The sequence below is a fragment of the Pelophylax lessonae genome (genome assembly GCF_965119305.1).
Source record: "Pelophylax lessonae genome assembly, chromosome: 2".
NCBI classification, from domain to species: domain Eukaryota; kingdom Metazoa; phylum Chordata; class Amphibia; order Anura; family Ranidae; genus Pelophylax; species Pelophylax lessonae.
Window position 1 is genome coordinate 239817689 of NC_138769.1, and position 20996 is coordinate 239838684.

General features: G+C 45.1%; 1 protein-coding gene across 1 annotated transcript; it reads left to right on the forward strand.

Moving 5' to 3' along the window:
• Positions 1 to 20013: 20013 nt before the first annotated feature.
• Positions 20014 to 20601, forward strand: LOC309546651 (phosphatidylethanolamine-binding protein 4-like; the record flags this gene model as incomplete). The annotated part of the gene is made up of 1 exon (XM_082246376.1): positions 20014 to 20601. One exon carries the CDS (start codon positions 20014 to 20016, stop codon positions 20599 to 20601), a length of 588 nt encoding a protein of 195 aa, XP_082102502.1.
• Positions 20602 to 20996: the final 395 nt, after the last annotated feature.

The following is a 20996-nucleotide window of genomic DNA, read 5'->3' on the forward strand; positions in this document are numbered from 1 at the left end:
AGTAACCTGGGTGACTATTTGGTTCACTCAGAATTTCAAAAAAACACTAAACACACTTGGTTGACAGACCTCCCCCCACTTAAAGGAATGTTCCCCTGTGGCCACTGTGGCATTTGCAGGTTCGTAGAGAAGACCAACATCTTTACGAACTCAGAGGGTACTAGAACCTTCCTCATCCAGCGGTTCATCAATTGCGGGACTAGTAAAGTCCTCTATTCTATTCAATGCCCATGCAATAAATTCTATGTGGGCAAAACGAAGCGTCAGCTTCGTGTAAGAATTAACGAACATATCAAAAGTATTAGACTCAATGAAGACACTCCCCTTGCCCTCCATTTTAAAGAGCTACACAATAGTGACCCCAAAGGCTTAAAAGTAAAGGGTTTTTTTCCCTTGATCTTCCACCTGGACGGGGTGACTACGACAGGATTCTTCTTCAAAGGGAGAAGGCCTGGATCTTCCGTCTCGGTACTCTTACACCTAAAGGCCTTAATACCGAGTGTAGTCTTAAAGTATTCTTGAATCAATAACAACAATTTTGAAATAGCTATACTTAGACATATATAATACCCTTGCTTTTTATATAATAGATCACTACCGTAACACATACTGTTATATACTATATGGGTTATATATGTCCACTGTATACTTCCTGCCTGGTAATGTGGATACTGATTAAAAGTATTAAGGCCTTTTAAATATCCCTAGATTATGGTTTAGGGAATAAATGTGACAGGAACTGCTTCTCTCTTCACTACCTCTGCTACCTTTTTCTTTGGAGGTGATTGCATTTTCTGACCTCTATATGCTCTTCCCTATTCTTATTACATCTTGAGAATGATAACTGGATTCCTTCGCCCCCCCCTTTCTCCATAGGTAAACTCTTAACCACCCGGGATGTTGATTATCTACAACCATATGTGATATTATTGACTACATTGCTATATATTTTGTCTGTAACAATTTATGTGCTTTTTCCTAGTGCTGATCCCTCCCGAGTCCACTAGGGGTCTCTGTTTAGGTGATAATACGTCAGCAGGGAGCCTGACTGCTTTTATCCAATGATCGCTGAGCTCCTAGTATTAAAGGACTGACGTAATGGACGCCAGTTACGTCCTGAAGAAGCGTGCTGCGTCACGCGAAACGCGTCGACGTCACACGCTACTACGCCTGCAGACTCCACCCTCCACCCAGCTTGGAACACTGACCGCTTACACAGATCGGCTGCTTGGCGCCCAAACCCCCTTTGGTGGACGGTAATGCTCCCACACCCTCTGGCAGACACCACGGCTTGCTCCTTCAACAGACCCACCACGGCCGGACATGCTCTTGGACTGACCCTCTTAAACCGACGGACGGTACACAGTACATACTATACGGATCCATACTACTCATACGGTCAGTAACCGGCTTTGCTCTTGTGATTATATGTCTGCATACCTGTCTGTCCTGGCGAGACTCACATAACAGACAATACTACATGGAAGGCTGACCGCACGATCTGAGATGTACCATGTGTGTCTACCAGTGAGCACAGTCTCTTATCCCGGACTGCTACACCCACAGACCAGAGGACATTTCACCTACTAAGTGCTCCGACTGCTCAGACACATATATTGGCTGAATAACAGGTCGTTTATGTTAATCACTATTTCAAGCCGCCTGTCTGTCTGCTTGCTTCGCTTGCCTGTCTGTCTACTTAAAGCCATATGTCCGTGCTGCTTTACATGGTGTCCATTGCTGTGTTCTGTTTATATGGTGTTTGAAGACTTCTTTTGGAAAGTGCAGCCATCAAACTACATGTCCATTTGCCAGAGAGAGTCTGTGGTAGAGCAATCAACTGCCCTTTATACCAATACAGGTGTGAGGACCCTGCATCTAACGGTCATGTGTGGAGATCTCTGCATTACCACGGACTGAGACTTTTACACCACCAACTTGTTCATTATTCCCAATCGGGTATCTCAACAAACCTGGAGGTGGCTCTCCCCACATATACACATATTCATAATCTTAGAGTGGTCAATTATGATTATCCCTTGATCTCCAAGTGAACGGTGGATTTCCTCATATGCCATTTGGGTGGTGGGTGGAGTCTGATCCTACCGTAGTGGCGGCATTTTCACTAGACAGGACCCCTTACAGCTTTTTATCTTCATGTCAGTGGGTTATTTCTTAATACCATTCCATGCAATGTTGATGTTGTTGTTTCATTTTTTATCCATAATATTTTTCATTTCAATAAAGCTTCATGTGATTTAACATACCTCACCCTTGTTGTAGCCATACTTTGCAACTGCTTCCCTTTTATTTTGTTTTTCTGATTCTTCTTAGTTGCTTGGCACACAGGCTATATGCTGTTGGGTTTGAGGTAATATATTTCACATATATGTCACACCCTCACGCCCCGTAAGGGTCCTGAGTGGTTTTTCTGAGGTCCAGTACTCCCCCCCTTTTCCCTTGGTATACACTGATGTAAGGGAGCACTCTCCAGTGGGGACACTGATGTAAGGAGGCACTCCGATGGGGACACTGATGTAAGGAGGCACTCCGATGGGGACACTGATGTAAGGAGGCACTCCGATGGGGACACTGCTGTAAGGAGGCGCTCCGATGGGGACACTGATGTAAGGAGGCGCTCCGATGGGGACACTAATGTAAGGGAGCACTCCTATGGGGACAATGATGTAAGGGAGCACTCCGATGGGGACACTGATGTAAGGAGGCACTCAGATGGGGATATTGATGTAAGGAGGCACTCCGATGGGGACACTAGATTGAATTGCTAGATTGCTAGAGCAACAGGGACGCAGTGCACAGTGCGTGACAGGTCGGACAAGGAGGCTGATGAGGGAGAGAAAGATATTAAAAGGACATTGTATGAGGAAACTTATACTTGGAATTGCATGAGGAAACTTATACTTGGCAAACCCTTTGACTGTAATTATTATGGTGAAAAAAGCGAATAGAGCCATGATTAATTTTTAAAGGAAAAAAGCTGTTGCTGTCAGGAAAAGGATCATTTAAAGGAGGAGGGTAAGTTTAGGGCTCTCAACTTCTCTGGACACCTGCCTGTTTGGGCACAAGATGGCCAGGCCGCATTCTTCCCCTCTCTACAGATTCTTCCAAAACAGCTGCACTCAGCTGTGGCTACACACTGTTGGAACAGTGAGTGTTCCTGGTTGAGTTGCCTTCTCACCATGTTATTTGTGAACTGTCTCTGCATTATTTTAATACAAGTTATTTTATTAAACTGGGACTGAGTGTGTTATTCCCACCGCACTGTGCTGCACCCCATTTACATACACCTGACACAACTTCATCCTATTGTAAATAAGAAAAATGTGATTGTGGAATACCTGGTGAGTGCCACTGAATCTCACTTTAGCTAATGTCAGCAAAGACTTTATTGGGTAAATTAGACATAGACTTTAGGGGTACAATTTCCATGTCTTCCAAGTCTCATCCATTGCTACAGGTATACAGTCACTAGAGATTTCTTGTTAGAACACCATGACTTCCTCAGGTGGTTACAATGACCCTCCTGTTTACAAATCAGTTCTAGGCTTCATGCACACTGGGCATTTAGGGTTTAGGCATTTTGGTGCTGGGGGGCACTCTGTCCAGCCTCACTGATAGCAGCCTAAAAATTTATAAAACTCTATTTATTACGTTGTACCTTACCTTGCATGTATTGTTTCTTTTTCTCAGGAAAATTGGAGTTGCACCTTTAAATTCCTAGAGAATAAATGGATGGTTTGTTTGCTATTTGTATTGTATTCTTTTACTGCATCTATCTATTCAATGTAAAAAGTGCCTTAATTCTGCTATATTATATGCAATTACATATAGTAGATTAGGATACAGGATGCTGCATGATGCATAAAGCTAAATCTTTTATACTTCTAGAAGGAAAGTTAGATATGGATATACATTACTGATATACAGTAGTATGTTATGCATTAACCATTCATCCTTCTATCTGCATCTCTAAATTGCAGAACAGAGTAGCAAGCATTGTACAGTCAGCAAAAAAGTCACATCTTCCCCTTCATTCTAACCATGATGTCTCTTTACCTAGACTACAGGCTGTTACTATTACATTTTTTTTTAGGTTATTTTAGTATAATCAGTCAGCTCATGTACAGTTCACCTCTTTAGTTGTATTGGTCTCCATTGCCTCTGGATATTCATTTGGCCTGTAATTCTCATTAGTGCAATTAATAAGCATTTTCTGTCATTCTAGTTTTATAATGCCAGGATCTGCATCAAAATACTTGGCAGGGTCAAATCAAAGTGTACGCTTGCTTGGCAGTTAGCGGGGATCATTTTCTGAGAATCATATGTCTTGGAATATGTAGATTCAGAGGGGCTCCTCATTAGGGGAATAATTTCTCTCTCCTGTCATTTCTGATGAAGCCATCCACTGGTTTGACATGATGTGGCAGTATTCCAGCAAGCAGTTCCTACCGACTCAGCATTTTTCAGTTTAAACATGGTGCTGTGCTTCTTAGCATAGTCTTAAAAGTAGCATACAATACTGATCCCTGAAAGCATTTCACTGAGCATTTGTTATAAGCCTAAGTGGAAAGAAATTGATCATATATTTTAATCATATATTTTATTAATGCAAAACTAAAGTAAGAAAAAAAAATCAGTGCTAGGACTGATGATATCCACCTTCAAATCTGTTCCATTTGCTCTGTTCCACTGAAGAATCTTGCATCTATACATTTTCACGGCGTGGGACAAATCCAGTGTTTCTGACAAGAAGATCGGGTTACAGCCGCAAAGCAAAGATATCTCTGTCATGGTGATTTCTGTCCTCGTCATGGTCAGAGGACAGATTTTTTTTCAACCCTCACAATGAAAGTATGTCATGAAGGATACCAGTTTTCTGAGTTGGAGCAGAGTTCTGGGCCCTCTGTTCTGTTTAGGGCTTTTGGCGTCAGGAAGAATCAATGCTTCCAATCTATAAACCCCCACCCCCCTCTGACCAGTCATTCAATCCTTATTCATGTGGACAATGTCACAGATGTTACATCGTCCACTTGGGAGCACCAGGACCCTCTTTGTGCACATTCTCAGGGTTTTCTCTGAAGGCAACATTTGAACCTGGGAGAATGGGCTCCCCATTTGGAGGTGTTCCAGGACTACGTGTATGTGTAGCACCCTCCTAGTCAGGTGCTAGATAGGTAGCATACCTTTGGTTCTGGCTGCTTAGCAGAATTACAGGTTAAAGTTATGTGCTTCCTGCTTATCAGGGAGCAGAATTTGTAGTTAGGCCTGTTGCATGTGTCCAGAGTGTGATTTATCTGGGCTGAGGGAGTGTCCCCACTGTATCCAATGGGGAGGCATGTTGGACAGTGCAGGAAACCCAGCCAGTGACACACAGGCTTTCATGGCTACTATCTCAGTGGGTTGGCACAGGAAAGTGGTGCATGCTGGGATATGTTATAAAAGCCAAGGACACATGTGGCAGGGGGTCTTTGGGTGGAAAGCCAAGTCCCAGAAGGAGGGTGACGGCTGTCTCCTCTTCTGAAGCTGTGGAAGGTGGTCATGGGCAGTCGGCCTAGTGAACCAGAAAGTGTGGCTGAACCCAGAGGTCCAGTGGAAGCTGACTAGTGGAGTTGGAGGCAATGGGGATCTGGAAAAACAGTGTCTGTGAGTACAGAACAACTTGCCCAGGGGTCCGCCAGGAAGGGGACCACTCCAGGGGCTAGAGTCAGCGGATGAGTGTTAGCCCACAGGCAGTGAGAGTAAAGGGGGTTCAGAGTTTATAACCCTGAAGAGAATCTTCAAGCGGGAACAGTTAATATATCTTCACTTCAGTGGCAGGGTGAAGCAGCGGCCTTGCCACATTTTACAGTGAGTTGTCCTCAAGATTGTGCATAGTTACTAGTTGGAGTATCCCACTCATCCCTTCTCCTATCCAAGTCCTCAATAAAACCACAAAAACAACGTCCCCTGGACTGATTATTGACTGAGCCAAGAACTTTGCTGAGGAAATTGCCAAGAAATTGCCATTTATCTGCTGTCATTTGCTAAGGGTAACCCAGGGGAATCCAGAAAGTGTAATTCTCAGCAGTCCCCTAGGGGGCAGTGCTACATATGTATGCGTTGGGAATAACGAATGTGAATTTGCTAGCATCTTAGCTTAACAAAAAGCTAAACAGATTTATGATCGAACTTTTGAAAAGTTCGGTTCGGCCAGAACATCCGAACTACCCGAAGGTTCGGCCCGGATTTCAGAACCCCATTGAAATCAATGGGACCCGAACTTCGGTAATCAAAAAACACCATTTTAAAGCCCTAAAACCCAATAAATGCCCCTAAAAAGTGCATAGGGTTCTGGGTCATGCTCCAGGGACTATTAATCACACAAAAAAAGTTCTTAAAAATTGTCATTTTTGATAGAGAGCCAATTATTGAAAAGAAAAAAGAGATTTGGATTTGGATTTAGTATCTGGGGGGGGTCTAAAACATGTACCTGTGAAGTTTCAGCTCTGTAGCATGTCCAGAACCAGAAAAAAAGAGATCGTTTGTATTTTGTCACTTTCAGAGCACTAATATGGCTCCGCTCCCGTCAGCATTTTTTTTTTTTTTTTTTTGCTGCAGGCGTTAATAGTGCTTTTTTGAGGACATGTTTGGAGTCAGGCATGACATCTGAACATGTCTATAGGGGTATATATACATACACCCATGTCTGTATATATACACCTGCACATATATAGGTGTTAAAGGAGCAGAACACTATACTTTTGCTAATTAAATAATTTGAACTAATATGGCTAGGCTCCTAACACACCTATATATGTGTAAATGTAAAATACATATCAGTGTGTGTGTATATATATACCCCTATACAGAAGTTCAGATGTTTTGCCTGCCTCCAAAGAACCCAGAAAATGCCCAAAAAAATGCCTGCAAGAACAAACCTGGGCATTTCTTTTTTGGCGCTGGCATTTTTTTTGGCATTTTTTGGGGTTCTTTGGAGGCAGGCAAAACATCTGAACTTCTGTATAGGGGTATATAAAAACACACACTTATATGTATATATACCCATACACATATATAGGTGTTAAAGGAGCAGATATAGGTGTTAAAGGAGCAGAACACTATACTTTTGCTAATGAAATCATTTGCACTAATATGGTTACGCTCCCATATATACCACTATACAGAAGTTCAGATGTTTTGCCTGCCTCCAAAAACCCCAGAAAAATGCCTGCAACAACACACCTTGGCGTTTTTTTTTGGGCGCTAGCGTTTTTTTGGGCATTTTTTTGGGTTCTTTGGAGGCAGGCAAAACATCTGAACTTCTGTATAGGGGTATATATATATATATACACACACACTGATATGTATATTACACTTACACATATATAGGTGTTGGGAGCGTAACCATATTAGCGCAAATAATTTCATTAGCAAAAGTATAGTGTTCTGCTCCTTTAACACCTATATATGTGCAGGTGTATATATACAGACATGGGTGTGTATATATACCCCCCTATAGACATGTTCAGATGTCATACCTGACTCCAAAAATGTCCTCAAAAAAGCACTAGCAACGCCTGCAGCATAAAGAATGCTGACAGGAGTGAAGCCATATTCCTGCACCGAAAGTGACGTCAGAGAAACTAGCTTTTCTCTATAGCGGTCACCCTGCTATGGAAGGGTTTGGTCACCCTGCCATAGCAGTCACTGTCAGTTCACCCTACACTACATTACGGTCACCCTGGCACTTAACACTTTCCCTACAGAAACTAAATTTTTGCATCTAACTAAAGTGTAAAGGAGCACTCTAACTACACTAGATATCCCTTTCCTCACACTAATAAATGCTAAATGACACTTTTGAAGCCAATTTAACAGAACTGCTTCCATTCTCTTCCATGTCCCTGTATTACAATGCTAGGAATTTGCCAGGGCTATCTTATATACTGGGGGGCGTATTCACTAATGATTGGTCTAGGGACCCCCTAGTCACTCCAATCACATTCCTAGCTTTCTCCTGCCCCCTCAATTGGCTTTTGCTAATGGTTCTGGTCCATTCATGGGCTTTTAAAGCCCATTTCTTGTCCCATTGCATTTTGGTCGGTTCTGGTTGCCGAATTCTGAACTTTTTGGGCAAAAAGTTCTAAATTCGGACGAACCTCGAACAGCCAATGTTCGGGTCGAACCGATGGTCGACCCGAACCGTTCGATCATCCCTACAGCAGAGGGAGCAGGTTCTTGGGTGGCATCATGGAAATGGAATACCATAATTTACAGTATGCCTTTCCTCCAATGAAGCTTTTACCTCAACTACTTCAAAGGATCAAGGCCATGGGCATTCCAGTCATTCTCCAGATTTGCCTTGGAAACTGTACAAAGGCACCCTAAACCCTGTGGCAACCAATAAAAATTCATCTTTTGCTACTGTGATGTCAGATAAGTAGTATTTATCAGGGTATAACACATGCTTTCTCCTCCTAAAAATTGAGTGCAAAACATGCGTGCGTGTTATACACCGATAATAAAAAAAATAAATAAAAAAAAGGTAATTGGGGTAGGGTGCCAAGTAGGGCTGAAAATTGGCTGGTGCATAGAGTGTCAGAGGGGGTCAGGTGGGGCAGAGGGGAAGGAAGGGCAAGCGTCGCTGGATTACTACCGCTTACCCGGCGGTTGCTGTCATACGAAGTCCCTCCTCCTATGATAGATGGCACACTGGCCCAATGCTGGGATGTGTGACGTCTATCATAGGTGGCGGTCCAGGAGGCGGGACTTCAGATGACAGAGACCGCCGGGTAAGCGGGAGATACCTGCTCTGTGTAATCCCCCCCCCCATGCAATGGGTATTGGAGAGGCTGCATTGATGAAGACTGCACTGGTGAGGCTGCTTTGATAGACACTGAACTGGTGAGGCTGCATTGATGGGCACTGCACTGATGAGGCTGCATTGATGGGCACTGCACTGATGAGGCTGCATTCATGGGCACTGCACTGGTGAGGCTGCATTCATGGGCAATGCACTGGTGAGGCTGCATTCATGGGCAATGAACTGGTGAGGCTGCAGTAGTTTTGGTGACAACTTCTGTCACCAGGGATTTCCTCCTTTTAGAAGGATTTCCCCTTCCTTCCTGTTTTGGTTATGGGAATGGAAGTAAAGGGAAATCACACTATTGTAACACAGATGGCTGAAAAAGAAGTGGCAGGGGTTATCTATCTCTTACTCTGAAATGAAAAAAAGTTTTGCCTTTGTACTTTGTTTGTAGTTTTGTGCTCCTCTGCTTGAATTTCTGCAGGATTTAGTGTGCAATGTAAAGCAAAATAAAGCTTGGCTCCTTACTGGCAAAAGAGAGGTAGTTGTAGCCACCCCTTTTTTATCTGCTGTCACCTCTCTGTGTGTGCCCACAAAGGACTTTTCCCTAGTCCTAGCAGAGACTTTTACTGTGTAACTGTAACAGCCAGTGAAAAAACATGCCTCCATCCACTAGAGAGTAGTCAGGGACACTGGGGTTCTGGACCCCAACCAGCTAGCCAGCAGAATGGGGCTGATTTACTAAAACTGGAGAGTACACAATCTGGTGCAGTTCTGCATAGAAACCAATCAGTTTTCAGGTTTTCTCAAATCTTAATTGAACAAGCTGAAGTTAGAAGCTGATTGGCTACCATGCACAGCTGCAACCGATTTTTTTGCACTCTCCAGTTTTAGTAAATCAACCCCAGTGTTTTTTATATACTAATGACTGCTGCAGTGGAAACCCCCTCTATAAGTCCATCCACTAGTTAGGGCTACCCACACCTGGTAAAAGAGAAGAGTTCACACTTGGACAGTGACTGTTTGCTGCCTGTGTAGTAAACTGTTCAGCTGTTGCATTATCATTATTTGACGCTATTTGATTGTGCAGTTAATTCTTCCAATGCATTAAAAATCTCTGGGATATCATCTGTCGCGGACCCTACTTCCCCCCCCTTCTTTTCCTCTCTTCTGCACCCCCAGTACTTTACTATCTTCCCCAGCATGGGATTCTTTTCTCCCCCCTGGCTGCTCACTCCTTTGCCTGCCCCCCCACTGTGCTGTCCCTCTCCCCTCCCCAGCAAGGTGCCTGAATGTCTGCTTCTCCGCCTTCATGCTCACTGTGGACAATGAACACATTCCTTGTGTGGGCTCAAAAAGAGGGGGGCGGGGCTGGTTGCTGGGGCAACTGGACGCCAGGCTGGGAGTTGCCTGGCCCACCTGCTGGGACACAAGTCCTAATATATTTAGCTGAGTGAGAGTCTCTCCTGTGTGTAGTTCATCTCTGCTGTTTGGAAGACTGTGTGGCTCTGAGCTGCGGCCAGAGAACACAGAATCCCTTATTGGTTCCTGCGGGCCTCTTCAAACCTTCCTACAACCTGGATTTTGGATTTACCCTGTCCCTTCCTACAACCTGGATTTTGGATTTACCCTGTCCCTTCCTACAACCTGAATTTTGGATTTACCCTGTCCCTTCCTACAACCTGGATTTTGGATTCATCCTGTACCTGCCTGCTGGTGAGTGGATTAACACTGGGCCTACCAGAACTCTGCCTGAACTTTGTCACCTCATTGTTTGCCCTGATCTGTGTGTGGCCCAATCCCTCGCTGGCCAGGACTTTGCCCATTCTATTGGGAGCCCCTGTTACGGACTAACCCGTTTATCTGCAACTCTGTCCTACCCACGTTGGGTCTGACCCTGGGCACCTTTGTTTGGCCCTTTCTTTGTGAACATACCCGCTACCTTTCAATAAAAGGCTTTGTTGGCACTCCTGCTCTCCATGTGCGTTCTGCCTTACCTACACTTCCGTCACACTGGTTGGCAGCGGCGGGATCAGAACGCTGAAGAGGATGGAGAGCAGCCCCCTCACACTGGACCCAACGCGGGGTGGGGAGTACAGAAATTGGACTGTGGCAAGTTTGCAAGAAAAGGCTGGGGAGTTAAGCCTTACCTACAGGGGCCTGTCCAAAGAAGAGCTGGTCACCGCCATTGAGGAAGCCGGCCTTCAGAGAACTGAAAGCTTGAATGCTCCGCCGTCAGAGAATGAACAGAGTGCATCCACCGTCTCAAGTCCCAGGAGCCCTTGGATCACATGGTACGAAGAGGAGATGGCTATCCTGGGGCCCGGGGCCACCTTGGATGACAAGCGGGAGGCTATCCGAAGGGCTCATGAGCGAGAAACCATGAGAGGCCTCAGGGGATATGACCCTCTCCCCAGCCCACGAGTCGGTGGGCCTGATCGGCCAAGGGTGACTCGTAAAGACTTCAAGCCATTTTGTGAAGCTACAGGGGATGTGGAAGGGTTCTTCCAGGACTTCGAACACTTATGTCAGCTGCTGGAGGTGCCCCGTGGAGACTGGGTACGCCACCTAGTGGGCCTGCTGGAAGGGGGTGCGGCTGCTGCCTACCGGACAATGAACGCACAGTGGAATCGAGATTACAGTAGGATCAAACAGACTATACTAGAACACTACGCGGTAACTTCAGAAACCCACCGGATCAAATTCCGGGACCTCTCCTGTCATTCTGAGCCTTCCTTCAAGATGTATGCGCACAAAATCTTGCAGGCCTGCAGACGCTGGCTGGAGGGGGAGCAGGCCTTTACTATTGAACAAGTTGTCCAGGCCTTTCTAAAGGAACAATTCTTTGCCAAATGCCCAGCAGAGGTGCGGGAGTGGGTGAAGGAGAGGGACCCTGGCACCCTTGAGCGGGCTGCTGCACTGGCAGACGAGGCCCTTGCCATTAAACCCCATTGGAAGAGACTGGTAGTCGAGCCGCCCAAAGCCCAGAACACAGGCAGACCACTTCCCAGCAACCCCCTGCCACTCCTCCAGCGCCCTGTCGCCCCAACACCATCCACAGCCCCTTCCTACCGACCTCGTACTTCTGGGCCATTTCTGGACCGCCGGTGCTATGGGTGCAACCAGCCCGGGCATCTTCAGGCCAGCTGCCCTCAGTACCGTCGCACCATGTCTGCCAGCCACAGTCGCCCAGTCAACTACCTAAAGTTGACCCCAGAGGAAGAACCACTACCCCCACCTCCCAGTGACTGGCTGACCCCCACTGTTGCCAATCCTCCTCGGGGAGTCTACGGTGTTCATCCCCTTGTCCCATCCTACCCAGAGCAGAGGCAGCGCCACCTGCAGGAGTTCCTGATTGATGGAGAGAGAACTACGGGATTTCGGGACACTGGGGCCTTCCTCACCATTGCTGATCCCCGCGTGGTAAAACCAGAAGCCATCAAGCCAGGCCCCGGGTTCTTTATTGAAATGGCAGGTGGTACTACGAAACACATCCCCAAGGCGTCGGTTCGCCTTGACTATGGGTTTGGGGAAAAGCGCTGCCAAATTGGAATCATGGCTGGACTACCTGCGGACATTCTGCTTGGAAATGATTTAGGAGAGCTACAGTGCCAATACGTCGGAGCTGTGACCAGGAGCCAAGCCAGCCACGGCCTGCCTGCCGAGAAAACCCAACGGGACTCCCCTTCTGCCCTGGATCCGGTGAGTGTTACCAACCCTGACCAGAATACCACCCTGACCTGGGACCGTGAGAAATTTAAACAGGAACTAGACTCTGACCCCACATTGAGCAAATTACGGTGCTATAGGTGTAACCAACCTGGGCATCTTCAGGCCAGCTGCCCTCAGAACCGTCGCACCACATCCGCCAGCCACAGTCGCCCAGTCAACTACCCAGAGTTGGCCCCAGCGGAAGGACCTCTACCCCAACCTCCCAGTGACTGGCTGACCACCATGGCGCCCAATCCTCCTCAGGGAGTCTACAGTGTTTATCCCCTTGTCCCACCATACCCGGCAGCAGGACCTTCAGTAGGTGAGCCTATTACCACAAGTGCCTCCAAGGAGACCTGCCGAGGTCCCCCTGTCGGCACTTGTAAAATAAAAGGGGGAGGGGTTGTCGCGGACCCTACTTCCCCCCCTTCTTTTCCTCTCTTCTGCACCCCCAGTACTTTACTATCTTCCCCAGCATGGGATTCTTTTCTCCCCCCTGGCTGCTCACTCCTTTGCCTGCCCCCCCACTGTGCTGTCCCTCTCCCCTCCCCAGCAAGGTGCCTGAATGTCTGCTTCTCCGCCTTCATGCTCACTGTGGACAATGAACACATTCCTTGTGTGGGCTCAAAAAGAGGGGGGCGGGGCTGGTTGCTGGGGCAACTGGACGCCAGGCTGGGAGTTGCCTGGCCCACCTGCTGGGACACAAGTCCTAATATATTTAGCTGAGTGAGAGTCTCTCCTGTGTGTAGTTCATCTCTGCTGTTTGGAAGACTGTGTGGCTCTGAGCTGCGGCCAGAGAACACAGAATCCCTTATTGGTTCCTGCGGGCCTCTTCAAACCTTCCTACAACCTGGATTTTGGATTTACCCTGTCCCTTCCTACAACCTGGATTTTGGATTTACCCTGTCCCTTCCTACAACCTGAATTTTGGATTTACCCTGTCCCTTCCTACAACCTGGATTTTGGATTCATCCTGTACCTGCCTGCTGGTGAGTGGATTAACACTGGGCCTACCAGAACTCTGCCTGAACTTTGTCACCTCATTGTTTGCCCTGATCTGTGTGTGGCCCAATCCCTCGCTGGCCAGGACTTTGCCCATTCTATTGGGAGCCCCTGTTACGGACTAACCCGTTTATCTGCAACTCTGTCCTACCCACGTTGGGTCTGACCCTGGGCACCTTTGTTTGGCCCTTTCTTTGTGAACATACCCGCTACCTTTCAATAAAAGGCTTTGTTGGCACTCCTGCTCTCCATGTGCGTTCTGTCTTACCTACACTTCCGTCACATCATCCAATTGTTAGCCTATAATGTTCAATATTTCTTTCTAAATAAATTATGACTGCCCAATCTTCTTACATTCAGATGTGGCAATACACATTACTACATTTTAAACGGTTTGATGTCATTTCCTTGATGCATTGTATTACTGTGTCTTGGAGATATTCATATATATACATGCACAGTTATTTGCAACCACCTCCTCATCCCAGGTATGTCAGAGGCTACAGAGCTATTAGCAGAGTCATTTGCACACGAACAGAGGACCCGACACATCAAACAGCTCCTTCAGGGGTAAGTGCTACAAATACATACTGAAACACTTGTGACAAAGTATGCCTACAATGTTGGCCATACATTGTCATTTTTAAACTGAAGGCTGTCAGGTGGGAGGATGCTTACAGGGCCACCCATGGCTCAAACTTATTCCAGTTCATCAGGAACTGACCAAAATTTGCTCTGTGTAAAGCTAGGTTTTGTTTTTAATTTCAAATTTTATTTTATGTTTTTTTTTTTTTTTATGAACACATACTGTAGACATACACAAAAACAGAGAAAGCATATCTCAAAATACATAGCAAGCCAAAAACAGCCACCAAATACACAAAAAAAAAAAAGAGAGAGAGAAAAACCACAGTCATAATAATCATTAAACATTAAACTTTGCGGATAGGACCTATTTTTACCAAAACCACTATGTCTAAAAAGGCTTGTACCCTAGCTCAATACCAAACTCACGTGGGCTATCCACAGTGACCAAATTGAGTCAAACCTCTTAGATGAATTTCTGCCAAGGGTTCAATAGCAATGGCAAAAAGCAAGGGGTGACAAAGGGCACCCCTGCCTAGTGCCACAAAAAAGCTTAAAAGGAGAAGACTGTACACCATTGACCCTGATGGAGGCCCTGGGGACTAAATACAATAATTGAGCCCATTGGCAAAAATGTAGAGCCAAAGCCAAATTTCTCTAAAACAGTCCAAAGATAGGGCAATTCTATACTATCATAAACCTAATGGCATCCAATGCCAAAAAGGCATGATTGATCCTTAGAATTGACAGATGGAATCTGCATATTAAGATAAGCCAGTCTAATATTTACTGCAGTAGACATACTGTATTTGGCAAAAAGCCAGCTTAGTCAGGATGAACAATATCATTATCACCATTTCAGTCTGTTGGCCCAAACCTTGGCCAATATCTTAACATCAGTCGACAGTAAATAAATCGGGCGATCTGACTCTGGGTACAGAGAATACTTATCTTTTTCAGGCTAACTATAACTGTAGCATCACGCATTGAATCCGGAAGACACCCCTCCAATAAAGCTGCATTAAAAGTTTTAAGTAGTGCAGGCAGCAATCATTTACCATAATTTTTATAAACTTCAGTCAGTATACTCTCTATCTCTGGTGCTTTGTTAGTCGGAAAACTAGCCACTGCAGCTTCCAATTCTGATTAAGTAAGGGGGGCACTGAGAAATTCTTCATCTGCCTGTGATTGCCCAGGAGAATTGATGGTGTTAAGATAAGGGGTCAACTTGGCTAAGGTATAATTAGACCATGATACATATAATTCTTGGTGAAAAGAGGAAAAAAAAATAGACAGAATAGAGCCTATATTAGTACACACCCACCCCTCTTGATCTACCAGCTACCTCCCCTTCTGCCCAGGTCAGTTGTTTCTGAATAAAATGTTTATTTCGGGCCCTATCTAACAGCAATGAACCTAAATCTGACTTTGGTCCCCAGAGCCTCCTTGACATGTTCCAGCTCTCTGCATGACGATATTTTAATAATGCCTACTTGTTTAATTAAAAGGCCTTGAAAATAAGCCTTAAGGGCATCCCATACTATACTAGGTGGTGCTGATCCTTCATTCTGAGTGATACAAATCCCAAGATGGGACAACAAGGAGTCCTCAAGAAATAGATCCAGCCAGAATAGGTTCAGATGCCAAGTGATTACCATTGCCCCTGGGCGCCCGGAGGTTAATACGTTTTAATGGAAATGATCGGAAATGCCTTTGGCTCTATTACCACATCCTTAAAGGCCAAGGCAAGATCTGCAAAGCACAAAACCAGATCGATTCTGGACAATGAGCCAAACAGCGTTGCCAACTTACCAGATTGAAGATTACTGACACAACACCCAAAATTTACTGGCACAGCCACGTGTTACTGGCATTTCCAAAAGTTACAAAATGACAGTTTTAAGTGTAAATTTCAGTATTTAGGCTACAAGTACAATATGCAATTAGCAATGTGATTTAAGGTAGATATTAAGGCAAAAAAAATAAGTAAAAATATTATTTTATTTTCGATATAGTAAGAACGTAGCACAGGGACAGGGCTCAGGAGGACAATAAATTAGAATGAGGGCATGAAATGGATTCTCGCAGTGACACTAACAGCAGTGTGCAGCAGCACAGATGATGTTGATGTTGAGCTCCCGTATCAACCCCACATCAATCAGACCTGACCCGGCACCCCAATTCAAGTGGACCCTCGCAGTGGGTAGTCAGTGTACTGCTCCCCCTGCCATCCGTACCACTGCTGAGCCTCCGGTTTGGGCGGCATCTGGGACCAGGTGTCGCTTGACCAAGGTGAGAGTGGCTCCCGTGTCTCGGAGACCTTGAGTGGGCATTCCATTTAACTGGACCGATTGTAGATGGTGCTGTTGGTTCTCTGTAGCGGCTTGCACCGGTTTAGCTTCATGAAGGGTGTGTTCCTCAGTGTGTTTGAACCTGGGTACGACTAGGGGAACCTCTGTGGGATAGTAGGGGACAGTTGTCCGTGCTGAAGGGGGTGACCCTGGTCGGATCCATGCAGCTTGATTCCTGCTCTGGGTACAGTCTCGTCGATAGTGCCCAAACTGCTTGCACCTGTGGCACTGTACCCCACTGCGGGACGGGTATCTGGTGTTTGGAGGAGTTTCGCCCCCTCTGTAGTAGTAGTGGTCCTGTGGTGCGAGCCTGCTGCCGGGTCACAACCGGATAAGCTTCGTGGATGGTAGATTGGGGAACAAAAGCTGAAGTCAGCTCCCCCAAGTCGCTGCCCAAAATAACGTCTGCGGGTAAATCCTGCATCATGCCCACCTCCACATTCCCATTCCCCGCTCCCCAATTCAGGTGTACCTTGGCAGTGGGGATCTGGTAGATCATAGCCCACTAGGAAATGTCCTTGAATGAAGGTAACAACACAGCCAGCACTTGGCTACATCCCTGCTACATTACTAGCCTTGCTGCTGCCTGCTGTGACCTAACCAGCTCTGACTGTTGAACCTCTCCTGATTTCAGCACATGGTTTGTGAGTATGCAAGTGTCCCATAAAGAACGAGAAATAAAACAGGATTTTTTTTTACCAAAAAGTTTATAAAGCAACACAGCTCCTCTGTGTTTGTAATTCCTCTCTTTTCTACAAAACCTAACACAACTTTTTTTTTTTTTTTTGCCAGGCAGCAATATAACCCAATTGTCTCTGAATATTGGAATCCTGTGTCCTTTAACCACTTCAGCTCCGGAAGATTTACCCCCCTTCATGACCAGGCCATTTTTTGCGATACAGCACTGCGTTATTTTAACCAACAATTCTTGTGACACTGTACCCAAATATCATTTTTGTCCTTTTGTTCCCACTAATAGAGCTTTCTTTTGGTTGTATTTGGTCATCTCTGCTGTTCTTAATTTTTGCGCTATACACAAAAAAAGACCGACAATTTTGAAAAAAACAATTTTTTTTATAATTTATAACATGGCCAATAAATTTTTTTCTAAAAAATCTAATTTCTTCATCAATTTAGGCCAATATGCATTCTGCTACATAAAAAAATGAATCCAAATAAGCGTACATTGATTGGTTTGCACATAAGTTATATTGTCTACAAACTAGGGATATATTTATGGAATTTTTATTTTTAATTTTTACTAGTAAGGGCGGCAACCAGTGACTTATAGAGGGACTGCAATATTGTGGCAGACAAATCGGACACTAACTGACACTTTTTACACTTTTTTGGGAACCAGTGACGCTAATACAGTAATCAGTGCTAAAAATATGCACTGTCACTCTACTAATGACTCTGGCAGGGAAGGGGGTAACATCAGGGGTGATCAAAGGGGTAACTGTGTGCCTAGCCTGTGTTTAGTGTAGAGTGGGAGGTGCTTTTACTAGGGGAAGGCATGGATCCATGACCCTGCTTTGCAGGAACTCAGGATCCATGCCTTCTGTACTGACAGAACGGCAATCTGCCTTGTTTATATAGGCAGATCACTGTTCTGCCTGTGTTCAGAATGGTCAGCAGGTGCCAGCGGACATCGAGTCTGTGGGGCCCGCTGATCGGTTCCCGCTGTGTAGAATTACAGTGGGAGCAAACTGCCGGTCGCACACATTCGTGCCCGCTAGCCGGAAGTGCAGAATTACGTATATATATATATACACATGATCCTGCACAGCGTGGCTGCCAGGGGCGGACGTACAGGGGTCGCCATGGCGACCGGGCCCCATGCTGCAGGGGGCCTGAGAGGGCCCCCTGTATGTATAGAGATGGGGAGCGGCAAGCGCAGCTGAGACCGAGCTCCCCGATAAATCGGCACTGAAGGAGCTGGTCTCTCACAAAGCAAAGTGAAAGCAGAGTGTGTGCTGTGCTCTCTGCCTCCCCCTACAGTGCAATACCCGGCAGGAAGGTACAACAGTCCTCTCTCTGCCGTCTTTTACAAAAAGGCTTTCTGTATGTATGTATTTATATGCATGTATGTGTGTGTATGTATGTGTGTGCATATGTGCATCTATATATGTATGTGTGTGTATGTATGTGTATGTATGTGTGTGTATGTATGTGTATGTATGTGTATGTATGTGTGTGCATATGTGCATCTATATATGTATGTGTGTACTGTATGTATGTGTATGTATGTGTGTGTACTGTATGTATGTGTGTGTATGTATGTGTGTGCATATGTGCATCTATGTATGTATGTGTGTGTATGTATGTGTGTGTATGTATGTGTGTGCATATGTGCATCTATGTATGTATGTATGTGTGTGTGTGTACTGTATGTGTGTGTGTATGTATGTGAGTGTGTGTGTGTGTGTGTATGTATGTGTGTGCATATGTGCATCTATGTATGTATGTATGTATGTATATGTGTGTGTGTGTGTACTGTATGTGTGTGTGTATGTATGTGTGTGTGTGTGTGTATGTATGTGTGTGCATATGTGCATCTATGTATGTATGTGTGTGTGTGTGTGTACTGTATGTGTGTGTACTGTATGTATGTGTGTGTATGTATGTGTGTGCATATGTGCATCTATGTATGTATGTGTGTGTGTGTATGTGTGTGTACTGTATGTATGTGTGTGCATATGTGCATCTATGTATGTATGTGTGTGTACTGTATGTGTGTGTATGTATGTATGTGTGTGCATATGTGCATCTATGTATGTATGTGTGTGTGTGTATGTATGTGTGTGTACTGTATGTGTGTGTATGTATGTGTGTGCATATGTGCATCTATGTATGTATGTGTGTGTACTGTATGTGTGTGTATGTATGTGCGTGCGTGCATGTATGTATGTATGTGTGTGTGTGTGTGTTTATATGTGTGTGGATATATGTACGTGAGTGTGCTTCAAGGTATTACCTATTTGAGTTTATGGACTTTTAGGGACTTTTAAATGATTTTAAGCTGAAGTGTGCAGTAATTCATCTCTATACATACAGGGGGCCCTCTCAGGCCCCCTGCAGCATGGGGCCCGGTCGCCATGGCGACCCCTGCGACCCCTGTAAGTCCGCCCCTGTATGTGTGTTTTACTTTGTTATACATTGGAAAAAAAAAGTGTCAAAAATATGCTTTTTCGGGGGGGCCTTCATGATTTCTTGCATCGGGGCCTTGATCAATCTAGTTATGCCTCTGGTGGCTGCCCTGTAGCAGTAAAACTGAGATAGGGCAGTTGGCAAGTCCAAGAACCAGATTTTATGCAAAGTACAATAATCCTTGTTGATTGCTTTAATTTTTTTTCTTCCTCTTTGTGGCCACCCTCTCATCACTTAAGTTATTATGCAAAAAAAAACTTCTTCTTAGATAAGATAATGAAACAGCTAAACGGTTAGGTTAACTGATAACACCGAAGTCATGTGAGATAACATCATTCAAAGTAACCTCCGGTGAAAACTAACATCAGACTGCTGTACACAGTCTAATACATAGGATCACCTGCAGAAATGGCATTTCATGTGTTCCTATCCCTGGCATTCTTCCGTTTGTTGCATCCTGTTTTCTGTGACTTTGAACCTATCACTGGAGATGATGCCAAATTTTGTCAAGGTGACCTTCATGTAATCTACCCCAGTGTGGGAGATGTTTCTTGTGTGTACGTTCCATACTGCTTTGGGTATGCCCAATGTCTGAGAAAAGTTTTGGGCTCCCCATGGATACGATATCCTCATGCTAAACCAGAAGAGTTTTACACCCTGATAATGGTGGATCCAGATGCTCCAAGCAGATCCAATCCAATACACAGATTCTGGAGGCACTGGTTGGTCATTGATATTCCAGGTGATGTTCTCCTAAGAGGAAAAGGAGTAACTGGAACTGTCGCTTCTCCTTATTATCCACCAAGTCCACCAGCTCATAGTGGATATCACAGATACCAATTTCTGCTATACATTCAAAATCCTGGCATTTCTCCTTCTCTCAAAGACAGTGAAAGATCTCTGGGTCCTTGGGATGTCTATGCTTTTGCCCACCGCAGCGGACTGAAAGATCCTGTTGCTACAACTCAGTTTATGACCAGAAATCCATGGATGTAGGATATTTTTAAAACACATGCAAATTCTTGATATTTTTCTCTGGTATGTTTCTTTGTTGTATCTTGTATTCATGAACTCAAACGTCACATGCCTGATCAAGGGGTCCTGCGAGGCTCCGAGATGTAGTTTTTGCTATAATGATGTGATCGCTAAATAAAGCCTTGGACCTGTTCAGGAGATCCTTGGTGTGCTAGTGACATTCTCTCGCTTTGTATTCATAAACTAACATGCAATCATTTATAGTGGGTATGTGATAATCACATAGCATCCCTGTTAGAAGCAAATATTTGTTAATATAAACTATATTACCAAAAGTATTGGGACACCTGCCTTTACACGCACATGAACTTTAATGGCATCCCAGTCTTAGTCCATAGGGTTCAATATTGAGTTAG